Here is a 20700-nt window from a genome sequence, read left to right on the forward strand (position 1 = left end):
GCTTATATGTATCTGTCGCTAGCGCATCCTGGTAGCCTAAATGAGGGGTACAAGGCTGTCACTAAGGACACCATATACTGCTAAGTCGCACTACACAACTACAGGAGCTCAGAAACCATTACATGGTAGCTTGTGTGAGGCAACGTCGTTTGTTGGCTGCAGTAGCGTGTGGCTACGGGGTATTTCTTGCTCCACCCAATACAAAGGAAAGCTGAACATCCACTTAAATCTCACGTCAGGCGGACGAGTCGTGACTCCGATTCCAGCCGGGTTTGAGCACGGACAAGGTCGCGATTTGACGGATGAATTGGCCAATGAAACCTTGGTAGATTAGCTACTTAGTATTGCGCTAATTGCTAAGCTTTCTGTTCACTTAGCGTCGCCGTCCGGTCGACAGCGCCGTGGCTCGCATCTAGCTTGCATTCAGCGCATCGCCAGCTGCCAGCGGATGCAGGATTCTATTTTTTGAACTGGACTTGTCGGTTTTAGGTAGCTCTACCTCGGTGGCCAATGCAGCTTACTTGCAGACTCGATGCTTGGTTTAACTGTGTCACTTAATATCTGGATCGGCACGTTGACGCTATATTGCATTCATACTACGTTGAGCAAACCGGACCAAGAATATATATCTTGCCATGGGCCAGATGGGCATAGTAGCACGAACTTTATTACCCGCGAATAGTCGTTCAATTATATATTCAGTACATTATAAACGCTCCATACAAGCTACATAAGCGAGCTAAAATGGAAAATCTAAGGTTGACACACAGATTCGCCGCCTATCAATCCGGCCTGTCCGTAAAGCAGTTCTTGCGAAACGAAGCTTTAACCCTTAGCTATAAGGCAAAAGGAGCTGCAACAAACATCAAGTACGGCCGGGTGGCGCAATGGTAGCGCGCTGCCTTCCGGTAGTGGATGTGGCAGTGGTTGCGTGTTCGAGTCACGTCTCGGTCGTTTCTTTTTTCTTTTGCATCTACACTCCATACCAGAAGTGATAGTCTTAGATTTCATTTTTTATTGGTCGCAACTATTATTTTATCCCCGCCTCCCCTCTACTTAGTCCCACCCGCTTTCATTACGGTTTGCGCTCGCACACACCCGATATCCACCATGGTATCCCACTCTTCAGTACATCGTAGAAAGCAAGGGCCTTACGAGAACAGCACTTGACTAAAGTCCGTCTCGAGTATCGTGTCTCTCTGGCCATTCACAATTTTGCATTAGGCGCGATCTGAGTTGATCAAGCTACCGAGGAAAGAATCATGTCTGCGGCCTACAATTGACATATCAGCAGCAGCACCATGCCATCATGCTCAGTACCTACCTGTTCAGCAACACCATATGTAGGCGCCTGATAATGCGCCGCCAACGGGAGCGGAATAATGCCCGAGTCTACAACCCTCAGTCGCTCAGCCTGATAGACTCGACACTCAGTGTCCACAACTTCTCCCATCGCACAAGTCCCTGAGTAGTGATACGTGCTACCACCACTCCGATTCGCCCGGACCTCGATCGCCTCATTCGACCAGTTATCCCGGAGGGAATCATCCACACCAAACTCAACAGCATTGAGACCCTCGACGGCCTGGATGGCTCGCGCAGTCTCCCGCACATTCTCATACAACGCTGATCGGTCAACCGGGGACGCAAGGAGTTTGGGATCGAGCACGGGTGCGTCAGCAGGGTCAGATGAGCGCAGCGTGAGAGTACCCCGTGACACTGAGTCGACGAGAACGTGCATGAGGCTGATGACGCGCTTACCGGGCCAGCCTTCGAGGGGTTTCTTGCGAGCGGACGTGTCGACGGCGGTGTAGCTGACTTGATTAGCAGTGTCCCTTCTTCTGCGGGCCTGGAGGAACAGCATACACGATAAAATTTTCGAGTTGCATCTTCCCGTCAGCCAAGTACCGACTTCGCTCAGTTGGGCTCAGTATTTTCTTGGCTATCTCTTGCGTTTTCGTGTCTGCAGGCGCAAAGGACATCCAATCGTATGGCAAACCCGCTAGCCAATGGACTTGATCGGTTTCCATCTCCCCGTCACCTAGGGTGGCATTACACTCGTCGATTGTCCAGTAGGTGAATATATGCGGATGGTCAGCATAGTTCTTCCCCACGGGGAGGTCTGCGACCGGGGTAATGTTATGTCGCTTCAGTTCTGCTGCTGGGCCGATGCCGCTGGTACTGTTATTAGGCTCCTCACTTCTCAGAAGCAGCTAATGCTAACCCACCTTAGTAAAAGTATTTTGGGTGATCCATATGCTCCTGCCGACAGAATCACCTCCTTTCGAGCCCTGACCTGGACACGCTCAATCTGATCTCCCACTGCTCGCGCAACGGCGACGCCTTCCGCAGTCCTTCCGGCCATGATGAGTCTCTCCACCGTTGCTTTCGTCCAGAGAGTGACATTGCTCCCCAAAGGGTAGCTACTCGCAAAGCTCCTCAGTCCTGCATAGGAGGAACTGAAAGCCTCCGAATACCCCAGCTGCTGTCCACTATTCATATCGTCTGCCTGCTTGCGACCGAGGAACTCGTGAAATCTGCGACTCTTCTCCCGCAACGGGTAATTTCGTGGCTTGCCACTATTCGTCGCATGGCTGACCTATACAATATCAATACGGTTCCTCATGCCAGTAAAGTGCGATAGCTACCTTGATCGGTCCACGATCTCCATGAGAATCAATCGTGAGAAGACCTCTCTTCTTCATCTCTACAGAAGGATACCACGTCTCGACCCTTTTGAAATACGGCAGAAGACCATTCCACGACCATCTCCGGTCTTAAACTAAATCTGCCCATTGGTCACTGTCCCAACAGGTCCATATCAGCAACAATCTCCGGAACCATAATATCATTCCCGCTCCTCGAGAGGAACTCACTAATCAACAGCCGGCCCCCGCGTATACACCTGATAATTAACCCCCGACCCTCCCCCGACAATCTTGCCAGAAGCCAAACAAACCGTATCACCTCCGAAAGCGCGCTCCTGCGGCACCGAGCGAAGATTCCATTCGAGATCTGAGTCGAACCCTGCCACGAAGCCCATTGCGGCGGATGTCCGGTCATCTTTCTCGATGCCTGCTTCAATGAGCAGGATGCGTAAGTCGGGACGACTTTGCGAGATTCGACTTGCTAAGACGCAGCCTGTTGCTTGTCAATGAGGACGGGCGTGGTTGTTATGGGGGTATTACCCGCAACGCCTGCTCCGACTATGATGAAGTCGAATGTTTCCTCTATGTGCATGTTGCTGATGTGACATTTGGTGGATAACTATAACTGCAAGCGATGGATGACAGAGACTGTATGCCACTGATGCAACGAGCGAGTAATATACTCGAAGCTACGGGTGGCCTGAAAAGAGTAAGATACTCAGAGCTCGTCCGTTTGCGGAGATGCTGGCTAGGTAGATTTTGATGGCTGTTACACGACGAGAGTCAGCTGTTCGGGAAGGAAGCTTTGCATGCCATTTGCTATCCGCAGAAAACCCCACGCATCATCTGGTTGAATAATGGACATGAAACAGACAAGCATGTCGTTACATTCAACCTAAAGGCACTTTGGCTTTAAGGCGTGCACTATGACCGCATGATGGCTGGTCTGGACACCAGAGAGAGTTGGACGCGAAACCTAATTTGCATGAGGGGAAACGGCCTCGCCGTCAGGACTTCCCGAGTATCAACAATCAAGAAAAACACAATGAGCTAAAGTCTCTAATTCCATCATCATATCAATCATCATCATCTCATCTATTCTACATCTAAGTCAAAACACTCCTGGCAGAACGACGAACCTATTTCCAGGTATCCTCGGTAACCGCCCAGGGACCCGGGGGCACCTTATCATTCCACTCGCCGCGCGGAGGGCGCCACAGCAAAAGAATAGCGGGCGGTTGACATTCATGCACCAACCTGTTCCACTCATCACTGGGGTTCTTCTTCGCAAAGTCAATATTCAGACTGATGACGCGCTTGTATCCGCTCTCTTCATACAACCAGCGACCGATAGGACTGCCCTCGATCCAGCTCTCATATCCCAAGGGGTCAATCCTCTCATGACCCCATTGCATGAGGAGTCGCCCTACGCCTCGACGGCGGTAATCGGGGTGAACGCCCATAGCATTTACACCTATACGCATCATCAATAAATTAGACCCCTTAGAAAAAAGAAAATGATAACATAGAACAAAGGGGGGTAAGGGTATACCAGCATGAGGCCTCTGCAACCAACACATTCTCGGAAAAAAGGCCTGACTGAGCATGCGACTAGCATACTCGGCGCGTTCGGAGCCCTCCGGGTACCAGGTACACGATAAGGGTTGAGGGCCATTAGGAAAGGGGTTCTTGTGGAAGATGAGCCATTCGCAGCCACCGGCCACGCGACCGGTCTCGGTATCGATCACATAGATGAGATGGGAGGCAGGATTCTTCTCGTGCGCGGCCCAGCGGATTTCCGTGTCGAGGGCTTTGTCTTTTACGCGGTCTTCTGCGGTATGGCCGCTTACGGGATGGACGGCGGTGAATACTGGGCTGTTTGGTGGTGGTGCGACCGGGCAAATTAGTTTGGATACTACTGTGCGGAGAGGGGAGGATAGGAGGATGGGAGGATGGGAAGGAACTAATGAAGGAAGAAGGAAGAAGGAAGGATGGAAAGGAATGTGTGGTGGTAATTGCGCTCACTCACTTGTAAGGGTTGAAGTTGGCGGACCAGAGGACATCGACTAGACGGGCATATTCCTCCTTGGTGTGGATTTCCCGGACTTCGAACTGCGACTTGGTCATGATGGGGGGAGATGGGGAGATAGAGGGCTGGCTGGACTGGACTGGACTTGGACTGGACTTGGACTGGACTTGGGGAAGGATTGATGGATGGATGATTGATTGAAACGGGGAAATTGAGGGGCGCGCGGGATCGAGGGGAACAACAAGAAAAGAAAGCAAGAAAGAAAAGTATTTGACACACTTGACTAATAGATAGTGAAGGGGAAATAAATTAGTTAACCTCACTAAACTACCAGTTAATTAACTAATTTAGTAGCCGAAAGCCGATGTTACCCTGTCACGGAGTGGACGGACTAAATGAATCCCTCTTTTTAGATTAAAAAAAGTAGTATAAAGTAGACTATTTTAGGGCGACACTACCGTAGGGAAAAAGTCCCTGATCAAGTAGGGAATTGCGCCATTTCCCGAGCTGTTTAGTTAGTAAAAAGCATCCCAACTAAAGCTCGGCTAGCGGACCCTGGTAGTGCTTCCGCGCCCATCCCACATAGTAGATGATACTGATGAGGGTAACTCCCGCGAAGATGACAATGCTGTAGTTAATATTCTTCGGGGCAGGGTGGTTCTCCGGTGGCCAGCAGCCGAAGAACATCATGATGATCGAGTAGGCAATGGCAAAAATGTTATTCGCCGTGCCCAACCACCCTTTGACCCGGAAGGGCCCCCAGTTGAGGACACCGCCGCCTTGACCCGGCTCGGTAAGGTCGCCGCGCAATCTACGATAGAGCAGGAGAGTTAGAGAGATCATGTATGAGGCAAAGAAGGCCTCCAGCACCAGCGACAGGATGATGTTCAGCACCACTGCCGACCCGATGTTAATCAGGCTGAGCAGACCGGCCGCGACAACCACCACCAACGTGCTGTGGAAGGGCACGAGAGTCCGTTGGTTCACCTGTAGATATGACAGACCGCAATTAGAATCTTCCCAACAAAAACAGCCTGGGGGTAGATGGGGGTTAGGTCCATCACATACCTGTCGCACCCAGCGCCAGCCGGGAATGGCCTGCTCGCGGGAGAATGACCACAGCATCCGACTGCCGGAAGAAATCCCCGCGAGTCCTGCGCACGCTTGCAGAATGGCCATCATACTGGAGAGAACCACGGCGGCACCCTTACTGCCGGTCGAGCTCGCCAGCATGTACATGAAGGGGTACGAGGCACTGGATTCCACAATCTTCAGCAGGTCTCCAGCGGTGAAGAGGAAGGCAATCAGAATGGCAAAGCCAGTTGCACCGTTGATCATGAGGGCCAACAGCATGGAGCGGGGAACGACCCGGCTGCTGTTGGCGACTTCTTCGGCCATCTGCAAGGAGTTGAGTTAGTGACTGACTCGGACAGCGGTTAAACACCGAGAAGGAAGCACTTACATGAACAGCGCCATCCGTGCCTAGTGAACAAAACCGAGTCAGTCCATTATGTTGCAGTCGATAAGACGCGGGAAGTCTGCCTTACCAACAAATGCAGCCACAGTGCCTTTTAATCCGATAAAAGTAGCCAAGGTGAGATCACCCCAGCCACCGTAATCGAAGGATACAGTAAAGATCGATCGCGGATCAGCCTTGGGCCCCAAATAGACCAGCGGAACCAAGACGGCGAAGAAGCCAAGCACATGGACAAGAAGAATAAGCACTTCAATGACCGGTAAGATCATCCCCAGCCAAGTATTCAGAACTGTGCAGACGAGCAAAATCGCCCACATGATCAGCGTGATGTGCCATCCTTTGGGGTCATAGCTGGGGATGTTCATGGCAATGGTGCTCTGCAGAACACTGGCGGCCAGGTAGATGGCGGCTGTGGGGGCAGCCGTCCACGCAATGATGCAGACCGAGCCTGGAATTTCCTTTGCGTTAGCCAATTCCGACCGCGGTTCGCATATTCGGCACATGGAGTTGCACACATACCAGTGACATGACTGAGAAACTTCCTGGCCGACCTGGGGGCCAAGATGCTCACCCAATGATATTGTCCGCCCGCCTGTGGTGAGAAATTAGGCTCATTCTCAGCTGCAGCAAGTGTCGGACACATACCGAAGGCATCATACTGGCTAGCTCCCCCATCGAAATGAACACGGAAATGATGCCTGCCCATACTCCAAGAAAGCCATACACCAGACCGGCGGGACCACCACTGCACGAAGGTTAACAGACATTTTTTTCTTTCAGAGGCAAGTTCATTCCGTGGCAGGCCTTACTTGGTGAGTCCCAAGCCAATGTTCCTAATGATCCTATTAGCATGTACAGATTTGACGGGATAAAAAGCAAGGGGGGAAGTGGGGAACCGGGAGGAGGGGTTAAAGAAAAAGAAAATCAAATAATAAGAAAATATCGCATACATTATAACCGCTTCCCAAGTCAGCATCAAGCTGCAGGCAAACCCGACGGTACTCGTCAGACCAAATCGTCGCTAGCAAGGGTAGATCTCAGCGGCTGATGGGAGTAAAATCTCGGGGTAAACACGCGTGTTGGTTACCTTCAACACCTCCTTCTTTCCGACCCTGGCCAGCTCGTAAGCATCGTCGCTGAAAGTAGCCTTACTTGGCGTGCCAGAATCCCGGTTCGTTGGAGCACGCAGCTCGATCGAATGTTCAACATCGCTGTTCCTGGCCATTTTGGGAACTCGTCACGACCTGTCTAAGACGCAGGAAACTAGACAGGTAAGAGAAGGTGTGATTTCGAAGGCATGGATTTTAAGAACTGATTCGGAGTCATTTTATGCAAGCGCGGCCGGATAAAATCCAACGTAGACGGTTAACCCTGCAGGATTGCCACACACACTCCTGGCAATAGACCAATTATCGGCCAGACTACCCGAAGAAGAAAAGGGTCCCTATCCCTATCGGCTGCAGAAAGTATCGTGCGATGATTGGGGGCCAGATGCATCGCAAGTTGGGGGCCGTTATTTCGATGTCTGAAGGATGGCTGAGTGCGAGTGAAGGAAATTGCCATCCCGGTGTTTAGCTAGTTAGTCTAGCCTATCGAGAAATGTTCAACTACGAAATTAGACGATCTTGGCTGCCGCGTGTCTCATATGGGCGTAAATTGAAATTGGAACGCGACCAAGCGACTCCGGAGGGAAGAAGGAATGAAGGCTGGCAAGCAGGGGGGGAGGGTGGAGTTGTGTAGGTGGAGAACAAGACAGGGAGAGGGTGTGCACAACCACAACCACAATGGGACCATCCAACGTCAGCCCTAGTCTACAATAGAGTAGTAGATACCTGTCCATCTTGTTCGGGTTGGCCGGAAAAGCCCGCCCACCACCATCACCAACACAGCACAAACCAAGAAGCAATTCAGCCAAGGCAGCTCGGCTACTCAAGCAGTCTTGGCCACAAGCAGTAAGACCGAGACAGCCAACCGTCTCACATGTATTGACTGCTGTTGCCCCATCGGGGTTAGATATTCCTGCAGAGGCCAGGGAAGTGCGGCCACTAAGGAATCCAGGCGGAGGGGCGCAGAGCCATAGTGCGACGCTTATAGGCTGATGGCCTTGGCGATCATCGGGTCTCCCCGACTAAACTTTCCGGGCGGCACGCGCCAGCCCCAGTAGTATCCAGTGTTATCCAGCGTATCCTGTCTGTCCGGTGTGTCTCCAGTGTCTCCAGTGCGACCCGTGCTCCTTCTCCGCCCGCGTGCGTGCACAGCATGTTTGCTGCTGGGCTGTGTATGGGGCTGTTCACGCACTGCTCACAAGTCGGATCTGCCTCCTCTTCAGTCTGGTCTTATTTAACTTATATGCCTAAAATCGGTCAATCACGATCAGCTTCGTAGCCAGCCAAAATCCTTCACTACCTGTGCCTTGGAATCCGATTCGGTACCATGAAGGTTATTTTGTTTCAAGCCTGAAAAGCCATGACAGACCATTCCGCAGCAGTCAAGGTCGTGACATGCTTCCTCCTCATCGTCTCGTTCATCGCAGTCGTAGCCTGTTTGACGACAAACTGGCAGGTTCTGAGGAGGAAGGTGTCTAGTGTGGCGCTCCTTTTGAGCACTTTGGTTAGCTAGCTCTCTCAGATAACGTGTCCTCGTGCCTTTTGTATAGTAAAACTGACTGCCAGTAGATCGCATCGATTGCCTCCGGGGCAGCTGTATCCGTCGCTGCAACTCATGGCTTGGGACAGGCTTCCCCCCTCACAGATGCCCAGGTGGTCGTCATGCAAAAGGCCCTCTACTCCATGGAGGTGCTGTATGTTTTGACTCTGGGACTGGGAAAGCTATCTGTCATGGTTCTCTTCTACAGTCTGCTCTCGTCGACAGGCCAGTCGAAGTCCGTCCTGGCAGCGACGGGTCTACTTTTAATATGGGTTGTGGTAATGGTCATTGTGGTATGCCTGCAATGCCATCCACCCGAAGTTTGGAACATCGTCGGCGGAACGTGTCTTGACTTGGTAAGTAAAATGCGATGCGATAACCCCAACTAAGAAAACATTGCTAATGTATACAAGTCCGGGATTTGGATAGCATTCGGGGTCATGAACGTCTTGGTCGAGATCATGATTATCGCAGTTCCGTCCTTCATCATCTTCCGTCTGAAACTGAGTCTGAAAAGACGCTTGGTCGTCATAAGCTGCTTCGGCATCCGGATCCTGTATGTCGCAAAGCCACACCGAGTCTTACACTTCTAACCTCTTGTCTAGGGACATCGCGGGCAGTATTGTACAGCTATGCTACGTCCGTAATTTCAAGATCCACGCCGACTCCCCAATGCCGACCAATGTTTGGCAATGGGCAATTTGCAGTCAAGTGCTTCAAACAGTGGCTATCTTATCTGCCTGTGTGCCATACCTTCGAGAGTTCCTGGAGTCGTTCCCCAGTGGTATGTTCAAGCCGACTGAACTCAAACATCCTACGGTGCAGTCGGCATACAATGCGACCAAATGTTCGGACAGCGATATAGAATTAATGAGGCCGGAATCAACAAAAGATACTTAGTTTAATTAATTGACTTGAATTTCATAACTAAATACATAAATCTTCGCGTTGTATCATTGATCCCTTGTAATATCCCGCTTGACCATTTACTTGCTGATAGCAGCAACGGTAAGCTCGTCCATCTGACGGACGTTGGCGTCAGCAGCGGCACGCTCGACGTTGTTGGTGGTAGGGAGGGCGAGAGCCACAGCCGAGAGGGCGACGAGGAGGAGAGTAGCGGCACGCATTGTGTAAGATGTGGATGTTTGGAGAAGGGTTGTCTCGGAGGAGAAGCAGGAGTCTGTCACAGAGATTTGTTAACCCAAAGGGACTCGTAGAACTTGGTGTACCATTAAGACCAGGCGAGCATACCTTTGCTTGGGAGGATTGGGAGTGTGAGACTTGGAAGACTTGAGAATTGCTGCTGAATGAACGAGGAGCGAGGGGGGCTTCGAGGGGATTACATAGGAACCAGCAGCGGAGGACCGGCAAGGTCCGAAGACAATTGATCCGAGGTGGGATAGAAGCAGTCCGTCACATAGTGGAGCCTCAGATAGACAGGATTCCCAGTTTGCGACGCTACTATCAACCGGTGTGCCGTGCTGACCAGCCTTGCATTAGCTTCAGCTCTTTCATGCAATGTGAACCCACATCGCCGACAGCCCCATTGCCGGAATCGCATGATGTGTTCCGGAGCCGACGTTCCATCAGAATTGTGACAAATGTGACAAGGGCTCGGTGTTTAAAGTCTGAGCATTGCGTTGACCCCCGACGCCCCTCCGGCTGCCAAACCCCTCCATGCTCCTTCCCCCCTCTCACAATGTATTCCTACGAGAAAGTCAACCGTGACGACGACAGCGACCAGGGGCTTCTGGCTGAGGACTCGGAGAGAGTCGCACCTCAGCCCAGAGTCTCTAGGTTCCCTAGCTGGACGAACGCCTTGCTGCTCTTGGGGCTCTTGTTTTCGCTATCGCTGAACGTGGGATGGTTTGTGTTCCAGAAGGGCCACAATGTTCCCATCCAGGACTTGGATCCTGATGCGGCCATGGCAAAACAGCGTTCTCCTTACAGTACGTACTTATCGCAAAGGTCACTATATGGGGTTTCATCTAACATTGTTTCCAATGACCAGCCGGTCTCGCATGGGATACTCACAAGCCTTACTCCCACCACTCCGAGTATACTAGCGAGAACGCGACCCATGCGGATGAGATGTGGGAGAGCCTGAGCATGGACCCCATGGTTATTGCTCCTACTTGGGAATGGGCTCAGAGCAAGGGGCTGTCGGATTCTTGGGCTTTCCCTTGGGATTCGAACCGGAGGATCTACTTCATCAAGGTGTTCCATCAACTCCACTGTCTGGTGAGTCAAATTCGCAGCATTCATAGTCAAAATGGATGCTGACATTTTACTTTTATCTACTAGAAACTCATGCGCCACTCGTACCATGAGCTTTGGTCCGGACAAGAGAGCTCGATCCCCGCTCCTCATATCGAACACTGCCTCGATTCCCTGCGACAGGATCTGATGTGCAAGGCCGATGATACCCCCATGCCATCTCTTCAGCTGTTGAATGGTGGTGGAGAAGGACAACAAATGCAATGCAAGGACTTCGATAAGCTGGTAGCCTGGTCGAAGGCACCGGAACGCAATGCTTGCTACAAGCGACTGACCGACTACAAGCCGATCGTCCATAGCATTGAGCGCTATGCCTTCTGTCCTGAGGATAGTGAGCACTACCCGACGATGAGCAAGTATTTCGAGGAACACGGACATTATGCCGATCCTTTTTCGGAATAGACAAGGGCGAGGCTGATTTGAATCGGTTGGGGAGGGTGAAAAGCAGCCAAGAAAGGCCAGCCGAGGGGAGGAGGGGAAAAGGGCCTTTTAGCGCCGAAAACCCTAGTCAGCACCTAATTTAGTCTATTTAGCTTCAATGCAACTAAGAAAGTAGCACCGTTTAGTGGCCAGTAACTCTGCAAGCCCCCCTGCAAGCCCACTGGGGGCCAAACGGTACCACCTTCTTCTTCCTGTTAGTCCATTTGCGTGGCCTGAGTGGACAAAGTACTTTATCTGCTTATCTGCTTACTGTCAAAGGAGCATCAAGCCTGATCAGCCTCGGTCTGAGCGCAAACCCTTCTCTCGTCCGATCTTCCCCTCCATTCCTTTCGTCCCGTCCCTTTTTTTTTTTTTTAATCACACATCGGCTCCCTTTCATCGCCTGTCTTCCTTTCCTTTCCATTAACTTTTCACCAATCCTTCCACCTTCTTATTGGTGGTTATTTAACCCGTCCATAAGCATGGATGAGGAAGATGGCCATTGCAAAGAGACCGAGGTCACCGTCCAGTCGACGAGCCCCGTGGACTCGGCCGATTATGATCCTTTCGACCCCCAAACCCGCTCCACCACGTATAAGTGGATCACCGTCGTCCTTGTCGCGGGATTATCAACCATGGTGTAAGATTGATCTCCCATAATTCTCAAGGTCAAGGCTTCTGACTGTTGCGCCCGGGAAAGTCAGCTGTCCACCATCATAGCTGCCCCTGTCTCCCCGTCCATCTTGGCTCATTTTCATTCCGACAATGCCCTCTACCGCACCCTCATTGTTTCCATCTGGGAACTCGGTGAAATCGTAGCACCGTTACTATGGGGCCCGCTTTCTGAGTTGTATGGCCGACAATGGCCTCTGAATATTGCCAACCTCTTCTTCGTGGCCTTCTTGGCTGGCACTGCCGCCAGCACCAGTATCCAGATGCTGATTGCATTCCGGTTCCTGAGTGGTGCGGCGACTGCAGCATCAGCCATCGGTCCTGGCATTGTCAGCGATCTCTTTCCAGAGGAAAGTCGCGGACGTGCCATGTCTATTATGTCCTTGACCGGTGCATTGGGACCAGTAGTAGGCCCCATCATCGGCTCCTATCTGGGTGAAAAGGCCGGATGGCGATGGGCATTCTGGTTACCGACCATTGCTACGGGTACTCTGTCCCTGCTCATTCTTGTTGTGTACCGTGAAACGTACAGCGTCACTCTACAGAAACGCAAAGCTAGACAGCAGAACCCCGAGAGTGGTTCCAAGAGTCCCGAGGATACAGACAAGACGGCCAGTCAAGTATTTTTCAAAGCTATCCTCCGGCCACTTCGTCTGCTCATCCGGTCCCCCATGCTTATACTAGTTACCTTCTACCTCAGCGTGGTCTACGGGTACACCTACCTGGTGATGACAACCATCGCACCACTGTTCCAGGATGTCTACGGCTTCTCCGAAGGAGCTTCCGGCCTAGCCTTCCTAGGACTGTGCCTTGGGCTTATTCTGGGGGCTTTCCTTTGCAGCTTTCTGCTAGATCGCTATGTACGCACAGCCAGGGCACGGTCCGGCACCTCTAAACCAGAGCAGCGCCTTCCTCCCGTACTGATTGCATGCTTCGTTATGTCAGGCGGCCTTTTTCTCTTTGGTTGGACTGCACAGTATCATGTCCAATGGATTGCACCAATTATTGGTACGGGCATTATTGGGTTTGGACTAGTGTCTACCACCATCACCTTGCAGACTTACGTCGTGGACCTCTTTGGCATCTACGCCGCGAGTGCTACCAGCGCAATGCTGGTGCCCAGAAATGCCTGCGCCGCATTCTTGCCCCTTGCAGGGCCACCATTGTTTGACCGCCTTGGATACAACTGGGGCGGGACTCTACTGGCGCTGATCGTATTGGTGTTCTCGCTCATGCCCCTAATCTTTATCAATTATGGCGAGAGATTGCGGGGAAAGAATCTACTTGATGATTGAGATGTCGATGGAATTTGTATAGTACGTTTAGTATGACAAAAGTATTAACATGATGGTAATGAAATTACTTGGGAATGTTCTCATTTTGAAGAAGTATCTGCTGCGCATACACTACTCTCCAGGGCTGGATCCGACGCACGACTAGTATATACCCGTCTAGGAAGGCCTTGCGGGGACCGATCTCAGATGGACAGAATGACTGGCCCTGAATGCTAAATGCTATACAGGCAACAACACCTCGATCTGAATATACTAGTATCCAGCTTGTTTAACGCATGATATCATACGTACTTGATGTCCTACAAAGGTCGATGGCCTTCCCGTCCCGTCCTAAGAAACTTAATCTGGCTCTGTGGATCCTTGTGGGCCTACGAGATCTGGAGCGCCCTGGCTGCATTCTTCATCAACATCAGGGAAAGAAGAGACAATTGAAGCTGTGATGTGGGCTCCGTCCATAAAGTTGAACATGAAGACAAATTGAATACATTAAATTCCAAACGTAATCATTGAAATTGAACACTCGCAAAATTCGCTTCCTTCAGACATCATCGGCAGTTCAAGGTTCTACTGGGACACCAGCGTCGCCAGATCCGTATCGATGGAGCGGTAGAACCCCAGGGCCGAGATCATAGGCTTATCGTCGAAGCGGTAAAGGTACACGGTCTCCCCCTCAGCCGCAATATGCCGATACTTGTACCAGGACGGCACGCAGAATGTATCCCCTGTCTCCCATACAAGAGTCTTGTCCCCGATTTCCGAGCATCCGCTTCCCGCAATAACATGGTAGACCGCGGAGGTTGTCTCTTGCCGGGGTAGGGAAGAGGTACCAGCGTCGACCCGTTCGGCACTACCGCCTAGAACACGACTCACTACACATTGAGCCTGTCAGCCAAAGGCGTACCTATGTTATATTGCAAAGCAGAACCAACAGGCGGGCTAATCATACCTTCGCTACCATCAGCCCTAAGATATCGTCTCACAGCCCAGGTACCCGGGGCCTTATCCAGCTCCGCCTTCATCTTGTCCCACGGGAATACAATGGGCGAGGTCGCGCTATCAACATCCTCCGCCGGGTACCGCGGCTGATCATAGTGATCGACAAAATGCACAGGGAAGTGGCGGAAATTAGGTAGATCCAGACCGTCCAGCCAGATCATAGGCCCGGTTCCGTCCTTCCCGTGGTCATGGTAGTTCCACGTCGGGGTGAGAATCACGTCGCCTTTCTGCATCTTGATCCTCTTGCCATGCACAGCAGTAAACCCCCCATTGCCTTCGATAATATACCGCATTGCGAACGCGGTATGACGGTGGGCGGGGGCTGTCTCATTGGGCATTACGAGTTGGAGACCTGCGTAGAGCGTATCGGTTGTGTATGGCGCATCTAGTCGTAAGAGAATAAGGTGAAATTCAGCGTCATTGTCAAACTGTGCATTGGGAAGGAATACTATATACCTCTAGCGGGGTTGACGAGCATGAGCACTCTTCTCTCAGCCTGTTTCTCGGTGACGAGTTCGCCGGCGCGAAGCAAGTTTGGACGGATGCTATCATATCTCCAAATGAAGGGTACAGCTGTTGGATTAGGCTCTGGCGGGTTGAGTCTGGTCATCTGCGTCCATAGTGGCAGAGTATTGCTCTTCTTCAAGTCTTGTAGAAGCTGCTCTGCGCTGTCTGCGCCGTTCGACCCGGTATTGCAAGCTGATGGAGACATAATGGGAGTGCGAAAGTGTCGAGATCTAGCAGTTCAAGGTATTCTGGATTGATTGATTTCAAGCATGGCCCATCCGTATTAGTATATGTACGTCGATTTAGAAGCGACATCACCATGTTCCGTAACTCGCGCCTTCGATCGTGCCGGGGCGGGGAAAGATCGGAAAGGGGACGGTTGACGGGGAAGGATCGGGAACGCCGGAATAGTAACGTGTTTTGGACCTTTTCCCAGCTGTAAACAACCAATGTTTTGCTGGTTTAATAGATCGTGTCGTTACTACCCTACTTAGGTCTGATTACTGTGTTCACACAATAGATATTTGTCTTTCCGTCCTGCAAGAGGGACCACACGTGCGCGACACCGTGTACAACGGATTGAGCGAGAGTGTCAAAGTTGAAGGCCACCGTATCTACGGCAGACCTCAATACCACGAATATTGGAATGGCTTCCACGCGGATGAGTGCGCAGAGCACGATTGCGGACCTCAGGGTTAGACATCCTACTTTGGCTGCTAGAAATTGCACACCTCGCCTGTCTAACAAAACTCCAGGTCCCGGACTACCCCAGCAACTGCCTCCAATTCACGCAGCAGCTCACGGCATCTGCCACGCATACTCTTCCACAGAAAGATGCGTCTGTTCGTCTGAATATCATTCTCGCTGGTGCTGGATTGGGAGGTCTCGCAACAGCAATTGCACTCGCCCAAGCCGGCCACGCGGTAAAGATCTACGAACAGACTCCCGTCCTCGGAGAAGTGGGCGCTGGTATTCAAATCCCATCCAACTCAACACGCATCCTGTTCAGCTTAGGACTACAGTCGTACTTAGAGCCATACGTAACGGCGCCTGAATCGATCTCGTTTCGGAGGTGGCAGAACGGCAAGGTCATCGGCCTGACGAAGCTCATCCCAAATTTCGTCAACAATTTCAAAGCTCCGTACTACGTGATCCACCGGGCCGACTTCCATTCAGCTCTATGCCAAAAGGCTCTTGATGTCGGCGTGGAAATAGAACTGGGCGCGAAAGTTGTCGATTATGATCCGATTGTCGGCAGCATCACGCTTGCCGACGGGACGAAGCACTCGGCAGACCTCATTGTTGCGGCGGATGGTTTGTTTCTCGACTTTTAGGATAAAACAGCTGATACCACGGCCGAGACCGCTAACTGTTACCAGGTATAAAATCTGTCGCTCGAAATGTTGTTCTACAAGGGGATGAGATGCGTTTCCAGGGACCTGGTTTCGCTGCCTACCGTGCGGTCGTCGATGTGGGTAAGATGAGAAGGGACCCTGACCTGTCATGGATTCTTGAAAAGCCTGCTCTGAATATATGGTATTCCTTTCTCTCCCTCTCAAACAGAGTCCCTGGTATCATGTTTTGCTTATTGTTGCTGCGCTAAATGCGCATTCTAGGATTGGAGACTCCAGGCACGTCATGACATACACGATCGGCGCTGGGAAGGCTTTCAATATGGTCCTATCACATCCGGAAATGACCGACCCCGGTACTTGGAAACCGGAGACGGCACTCGAAGACATGAAAGCGGAATTTCAGGGCTGGGATCCAATGTAGGTGACCTACCACTTGGTTCGATCCGAAGCGCCCTCAGCACTCTAAACTCAATTGGGTAGACTCTCAAAAATCATCGGCATGGTTGAGAAAACCGTCAAATGGCCTTTGCTCACCGGGACGTTACTCCAAAACTGGACCGTTGGAAAGCTCGTTATCCTCGGCGATGCTGCCCATGCTATGGTACCATACATGTCGCAAGGTTGGTTGAGCCATTCATTGCCCATTGCTATCGTCGATGAAGTTACCAATATACAGATGCATACCGGAAGCTAACCCTTTTTACTACCCAGGCGCCGCAATGGCAGTAGAAGACGGCATAGCCCTGTCCCGCTCCTTGTCACACATGACCTCCAGAGACCAGTTGCAGAAAGCTCTGAGTATTTTCCAGGAAGTGCGAAAGAAACGCGCCGGCCATATGCAGGAGGCGAGCCTGCTGAACGGGAAATTGTGGCATTTCCCAGACGGATCCTTGCAGCAAGCGAGAGACGAGGCGATGGCGCCTGAAGTGCAGGGGATCCCCTTCAGTCATAGTCCAAACCAGTGGAGCGATCCGGCGACGCAGATGTGGTGCTATGGATATGATGCTGAGGAGGCGATCGATATTGCTTGGATGGAGAGTCTGGAGGCGCGGGTTGATTGTGTTCATTAGGAATCTAGATTTGCGCAGGCTGTTATGCAGAAGAATCAAATTTACATACTTAGGTTCTCTATGAAGATTGCTACTCTTTGGCAAATTAGCGATTGTATCTTGTCGTTGGGTGTATAATATGGGGCAACGCAAACTTTTGACATACTAACTAGTTACTGTACCGGAATGTTTTGGCTATTTTTGGCCACACCGACTGTGGAACCGGGGTAAGTAGATCACGTGATTTGGCCGCCTTCTCCGGATTTCCCACTCTTTCCCCGACCGTTCCCAAGTACTCTCCGCATCTACGCTTCATCGGCGCTCCAGACTCAGAGACGCGTTGGAGTGGCATGATCCTCATTTTCGATCTGCTACTTTTACCCGCTAGACCAAAATGGATTTTGCTCCCGAGCTGCCGACTCCGCAGGGCCAGTCAGTCAAACGCCGTCGTGTGGCTCTAGCCTGCGATGCATGCAGAACTAGAAAATCAAGGGTATGATTTCTTCAGACTTCAAATAACTTGTCATACGTTATCTCTTGTAGTTGTAACTCTTTAAACTATGGCAGTGCGATGGCCGCCGCCCCAAATGTGGAATGTGCGAAGACCTAGGCTTCGAGTGTGCCTATACGCCGTCGACAACTACCACAAATATAATCGTGCAAAAAGAGTACGTCAATAATCTGACCATGACCGACATCATGCCATACCCCTCACGAATTTGGCTAATTTGTTCAGTTATCTGAGAGACCTTGAAGAGCGCGTTAAATCGCTAGAAACCAGCATGGCCACCGTCAAGTCTGATCTCTCTGGCTTTGCGTCGCAAATTAATGGAAGCATGCCTGATGCCCCTAGGAAGGAGAATCCCTTGAGTAACCAGAGTGAACGATTTTCCGACTTTGCTGGCACCGAAGACACAATCGATGCCATGGGCGCTGTTGCATTTGCCGACGAGGAAGATTGTGGGTTCTTTGGTACGTTCCCTATCCTTATAGAAATATAGACAAATACAGCTCATACCGGTTTAGGTCCCTCATCGAACATTGCCTTCCTCCGCCATCTCTCATGTGCAGTGGCACATAGCGCAAGCGCGCAGAAGGAAATCACCTCTCCTCCGTTGGATCGCGTCGCTTACGACGGGGGCTTTGTCAGTGCTACACGACCTTCATCTCCTTCTCATGATCAGCGGCCCGAGAGTCTCGAGGGCGAGAAGTTTGATAAATTCGCGCTGCCGCCTCCCGAGGAGTCATTGGCGCTCATCCATCGTTATTTTGCCGATACTGGGCTTCTCTTCCCTTATATCCATCCACCTACATTCTTCGAGACCTACGCTGAACTCAAGGACAATTCAAAGCGGGTCCGACGCACATGGCTTGGCTTGCTGAACATAATACTTGCCATGGCGAAGCTAACAGCTGTTTCGGGGACGACATCTGCAGAGACGGGAATTAGCGAGTCAGCTATTTATTATCACCGGGCGCTGAGCCTCTGCAAGGGAGAGATTTTACGCGGCACGACACTAGAAGTTGGTAGGTACAGCATCTATGCTCCGGTTAGGGCTCGAGTGCCCGTGTATTTGCGTGCCACTAAGATCAACACAGTGCAGTATCTCCTGGTCATGGGCCAGTATCTTCAAGGGACGCAGAAGTCTGTTCAGGCGTGGACAATCCATGGGTTAGCCGTGAAGGCTGCACTTCAACTCGGGCTTCATTCAAAGGGCGCCTCGAGGGCTTTCACCCCGCTGGAACAAGAGGTCAGAAAGCGAACGTGGTTTGGATGTGTCGTGTTAGATCGGTAAGTACCTTTCGCGGTCTCCGTAATAAGATCTATTCCCTTCTAATTGCTTCGTGTCAGGTCCTTGAGCATGACTTTTGGACGCCCGGCGGCAATTCCGGACTGCTATGTGAAACTCGACCTACCTGCATTCCAAGGACGCAGCGAGGTTCTTTCGATAGGCAACGAAACCGATGCCCATAACAGCATTAGGTTCTTCAACGCCACAGTGTTCGTGCTAATCTTTTCCTCCTCAACCGGAAAACAATTCAGCAGGCTAACATCAGGGTCAGTACACTGTACAAACAAATCGCTAACATTATTGATCGAATATATGGGCAAAATCTTGGATGCGATTCTCCCTTATCTATAGGTGAAACTGTCGGCCGTGTCCTCGGCATAGAAAACCAACTCTTCTCCTGGGTATTAGGACTCCCGGAGAGTCTCCGCCAAGTGACGGTCCAAAGCATGCGAGAGGAGATTGAGCGCTCAGAAGTAGGAGACGAGGGCCATCACAAGCTCTATCCGCTGAAGTTTCGTATCATTTTAACACTGCGATATTTCCACGTTCAAATACTCCTACATAGGCCCATCCTTGTCAAGTTCCTAGACGCAACAGGGCCTTCCGGACTCGAAGCAGACGAGGTCAAGCTCCTGAATGACATCGGCTACAGTAGCATGAACAAATGTGTCGACTCGGCAATGGGGATCATCGACATCATCCATGAACTTGTTTCGACTACTGGATGGCAGAAAGACCTTCTTGGCGCTTGGTGGTACTCGTTATACTATAGTACGTCACCTACCCTATATCTGATTGATTGCCGTGTTCTTTTCTTCTCTTTCTGGCTGCTGGCTCTAAATTCACTTCCCTCAACTAATACTGAACCACAGCATTCAATGCCGCCCTGGTTATCATTGGGGCCATGTGGGTCCAACGTAACAGGGACACGTCTGAGGATCCAGTCGACAATGGAGGGAACAACAACAACATGGATATCTACCTAAGCCGCGCTGTTTTAACATTGCAGAACCTTAACGTTGGAAACCGCATGGTAGACCGCTGCAAATACTACCTGGACCAGCTAATCACTTTGCTGGGTCTACAAGGTAAGATTTTTCATTCCATCCACTCAAAAAAGAAAATAAACACAGCGCTAATCTGAGTGACACAATAAACAGCGGATAGAATCGCGGAGACCGGGATCATCTCGGGCATGAACAATCCGGTGGCAGGAAATTCAACCACCGGCTTCGATTTTCCTTCGCTTGGTATCGAATGCGGGGAGTTTATGATAGATGACTTCTTTCCAGGCTTTGCCCGGGGGTCGGGGTTTGAACGGTGGTAGGGAGGGGGCGCCCCGGGTGGGGGGATTGGATTTCAAACCAGTTTTTCTCTGCTCCCAGCTCCTTTTATGATAGGGCGCATGCAAAAAAGTTATGTGTGAAAATAGCTAAGACCTGAGGATGAAACGATATCGGGGAAGGTCCCGGCGAGGTTTTAGACTCGCCTAGATACCAAGCAAGGGGACAAGCAACGAAAGAAATCTTAAGACCG

General features: G+C 51.2%; 12 protein-coding genes and 1 non-coding gene across 13 annotated transcripts; 7 read left to right on the top strand and 6 right to left on the bottom strand.

The window, feature by feature from the left end:
• Positions 1–40: 40 nt before the first annotated feature.
• On the top strand, positions 41–545 carry An18g00920 (hypothetical protein; the record flags this gene model as incomplete). Its single annotated transcript, XM_059745571.1, has 2 exons — positions 41–325; positions 417–545. The coding sequence occupies 2 exons, from the start codon at positions 41–43 to the stop codon at positions 543–545; spliced, it is 414 nt and encodes a 137-aa protein (XP_059604966.1).
• A 328-nt stretch (positions 546–873) lies between these two features.
• Positions 874–954, top strand: tRNA-Arg (CCG). The gene has a single exon. It is a non-coding gene; the product is annotated as a tRNA-Arg (tRNA).
• A 286-nt stretch (positions 955–1240) lies between these two features.
• On the bottom strand, positions 1241–3043 carry An18g00940 (uncharacterized protein; the record flags this gene model as incomplete). The annotated part of the gene is made up of 5 exons (XM_001398521.3): positions 1241–1273; positions 1325–1814; positions 1867–2175; positions 2229–2599; positions 2960–3043. The coding sequence occupies 5 exons, from the start codon at positions 3041–3043 to the stop codon at positions 1241–1243; spliced, it is 1287 nt and encodes a 428-aa protein (XP_001398558.3).
• A 744-nt stretch (positions 3044–3787) lies between these two features.
• An18g00950 (uncharacterized protein) lies at positions 3788–4775 on the bottom strand (the record flags this gene model as incomplete). The annotated part of the gene is made up of 3 exons (XM_001398522.3): positions 3788–4122; positions 4201–4523; positions 4678–4775. 3 exons carry the CDS (start codon positions 4773–4775, stop codon positions 3788–3790), a joined length of 756 nt encoding a protein of 251 aa, XP_001398559.1.
• Positions 4776–5211: 436 nt separating this feature from the next.
• Positions 5212–7379, bottom strand: An18g00960 (uncharacterized protein; the record flags this gene model as incomplete). The annotated part of the gene is made up of 8 exons (XM_059745573.1): positions 5212–5456; positions 5493–5664; positions 5746–6075; positions 6140–6159; positions 6225–6602; positions 6674–6746; positions 6800–6899; positions 7249–7379. The coding sequence occupies 8 exons, from the start codon at positions 7377–7379 to the stop codon at positions 5212–5214; spliced, it is 1449 nt and encodes a 482-aa protein (XP_059604967.1).
• A 390-nt stretch (positions 7380–7769) lies between these two features.
• On the bottom strand, positions 7770–8415 carry An18g00970 (uncharacterized protein; the record flags this gene model as incomplete). The annotated part of the gene is made up of 2 exons (XM_059745574.1): positions 7770–8282; positions 8380–8415. The coding sequence occupies 2 exons, from the start codon at positions 8413–8415 to the stop codon at positions 7770–7772; spliced, it is 549 nt and encodes a 182-aa protein (XP_059604968.1).
• Positions 8416–8620: 205 nt separating this feature from the next.
• An18g00980 (uncharacterized protein) lies at positions 8621–9700 on the top strand (the record flags this gene model as incomplete). Its single annotated transcript, XM_001398525.3, has 4 exons — positions 8621–8764; positions 8830–9156; positions 9214–9356; positions 9406–9700. 4 exons carry the CDS (start codon positions 8621–8623, stop codon positions 9698–9700), a joined length of 909 nt encoding a protein of 302 aa, XP_001398562.1.
• Positions 9701–9786: 86 nt separating this feature from the next.
• An18g00990 (uncharacterized protein) lies at positions 9787–9927 on the bottom strand (the record flags this gene model as incomplete). Its single annotated transcript, XM_001398526.3, has 1 exon — positions 9787–9927. One exon carries the CDS (start codon positions 9925–9927, stop codon positions 9787–9789), a length of 141 nt encoding a protein of 46 aa, XP_001398563.1.
• Positions 9928–10499: 572 nt separating this feature from the next.
• On the top strand, positions 10500–11479 carry An18g01000 (uncharacterized protein; the record flags this gene model as incomplete). The annotated part of the gene is made up of 3 exons (XM_001398527.3): positions 10500–10749; positions 10812–11041; positions 11105–11479. The coding sequence occupies 3 exons, from the start codon at positions 10500–10502 to the stop codon at positions 11477–11479; spliced, it is 855 nt and encodes a 284-aa protein (XP_001398564.1).
• A 500-nt stretch (positions 11480–11979) lies between these two features.
• On the top strand, positions 11980–13464 carry An18g01010 (uncharacterized protein; the record flags this gene model as incomplete). The annotated part of the gene is made up of 2 exons (XM_001398528.3): positions 11980–12137; positions 12198–13464. 2 exons carry the CDS (start codon positions 11980–11982, stop codon positions 13462–13464), a joined length of 1425 nt encoding a protein of 474 aa, XP_001398565.1.
• Positions 13465–14028: 564 nt separating this feature from the next.
• An18g01020 (uncharacterized protein) lies at positions 14029–15172 on the bottom strand (the record flags this gene model as incomplete). The annotated part of the gene is made up of 3 exons (XM_059745575.1): positions 14029–14318; positions 14411–14845; positions 14917–15172. 3 exons carry the CDS (start codon positions 15170–15172, stop codon positions 14029–14031), a joined length of 981 nt encoding a protein of 326 aa, XP_059604969.1.
• A 441-nt stretch (positions 15173–15613) lies between these two features.
• On the top strand, positions 15614–17392 carry An18g01030 (uncharacterized protein; the record flags this gene model as incomplete). The annotated part of the gene is made up of 6 exons (XM_001398530.1): positions 15614–15661; positions 15723–16281; positions 16347–16503; positions 16584–16739; positions 16803–16942; positions 17034–17392. 6 exons carry the CDS (start codon positions 15614–15616, stop codon positions 17390–17392), a joined length of 1419 nt encoding a protein of 472 aa, XP_001398567.1.
• A 373-nt stretch (positions 17393–17765) lies between these two features.
• Positions 17766–20491, top strand: An18g01040 (uncharacterized protein; the record flags this gene model as incomplete). The annotated part of the gene is made up of 7 exons (XM_059745576.1): positions 17766–17864; positions 17939–18039; positions 18108–18343; positions 18398–19163; positions 19373–19935; positions 20037–20252; positions 20325–20491. The coding sequence occupies 7 exons, from the start codon at positions 17766–17768 to the stop codon at positions 20489–20491; spliced, it is 2148 nt and encodes a 715-aa protein (XP_059604970.1).
• Between the last annotated feature and the right edge of the window lie 209 nt (positions 20492–20700).

The sequence above is a fragment of the Aspergillus niger genome (assembly GCF_000002855.4).
Source record: "Aspergillus niger supercontig An18".
NCBI classification, from domain to species: domain Eukaryota; kingdom Fungi; phylum Ascomycota; class Eurotiomycetes; order Eurotiales; family Aspergillaceae; genus Aspergillus; species Aspergillus niger.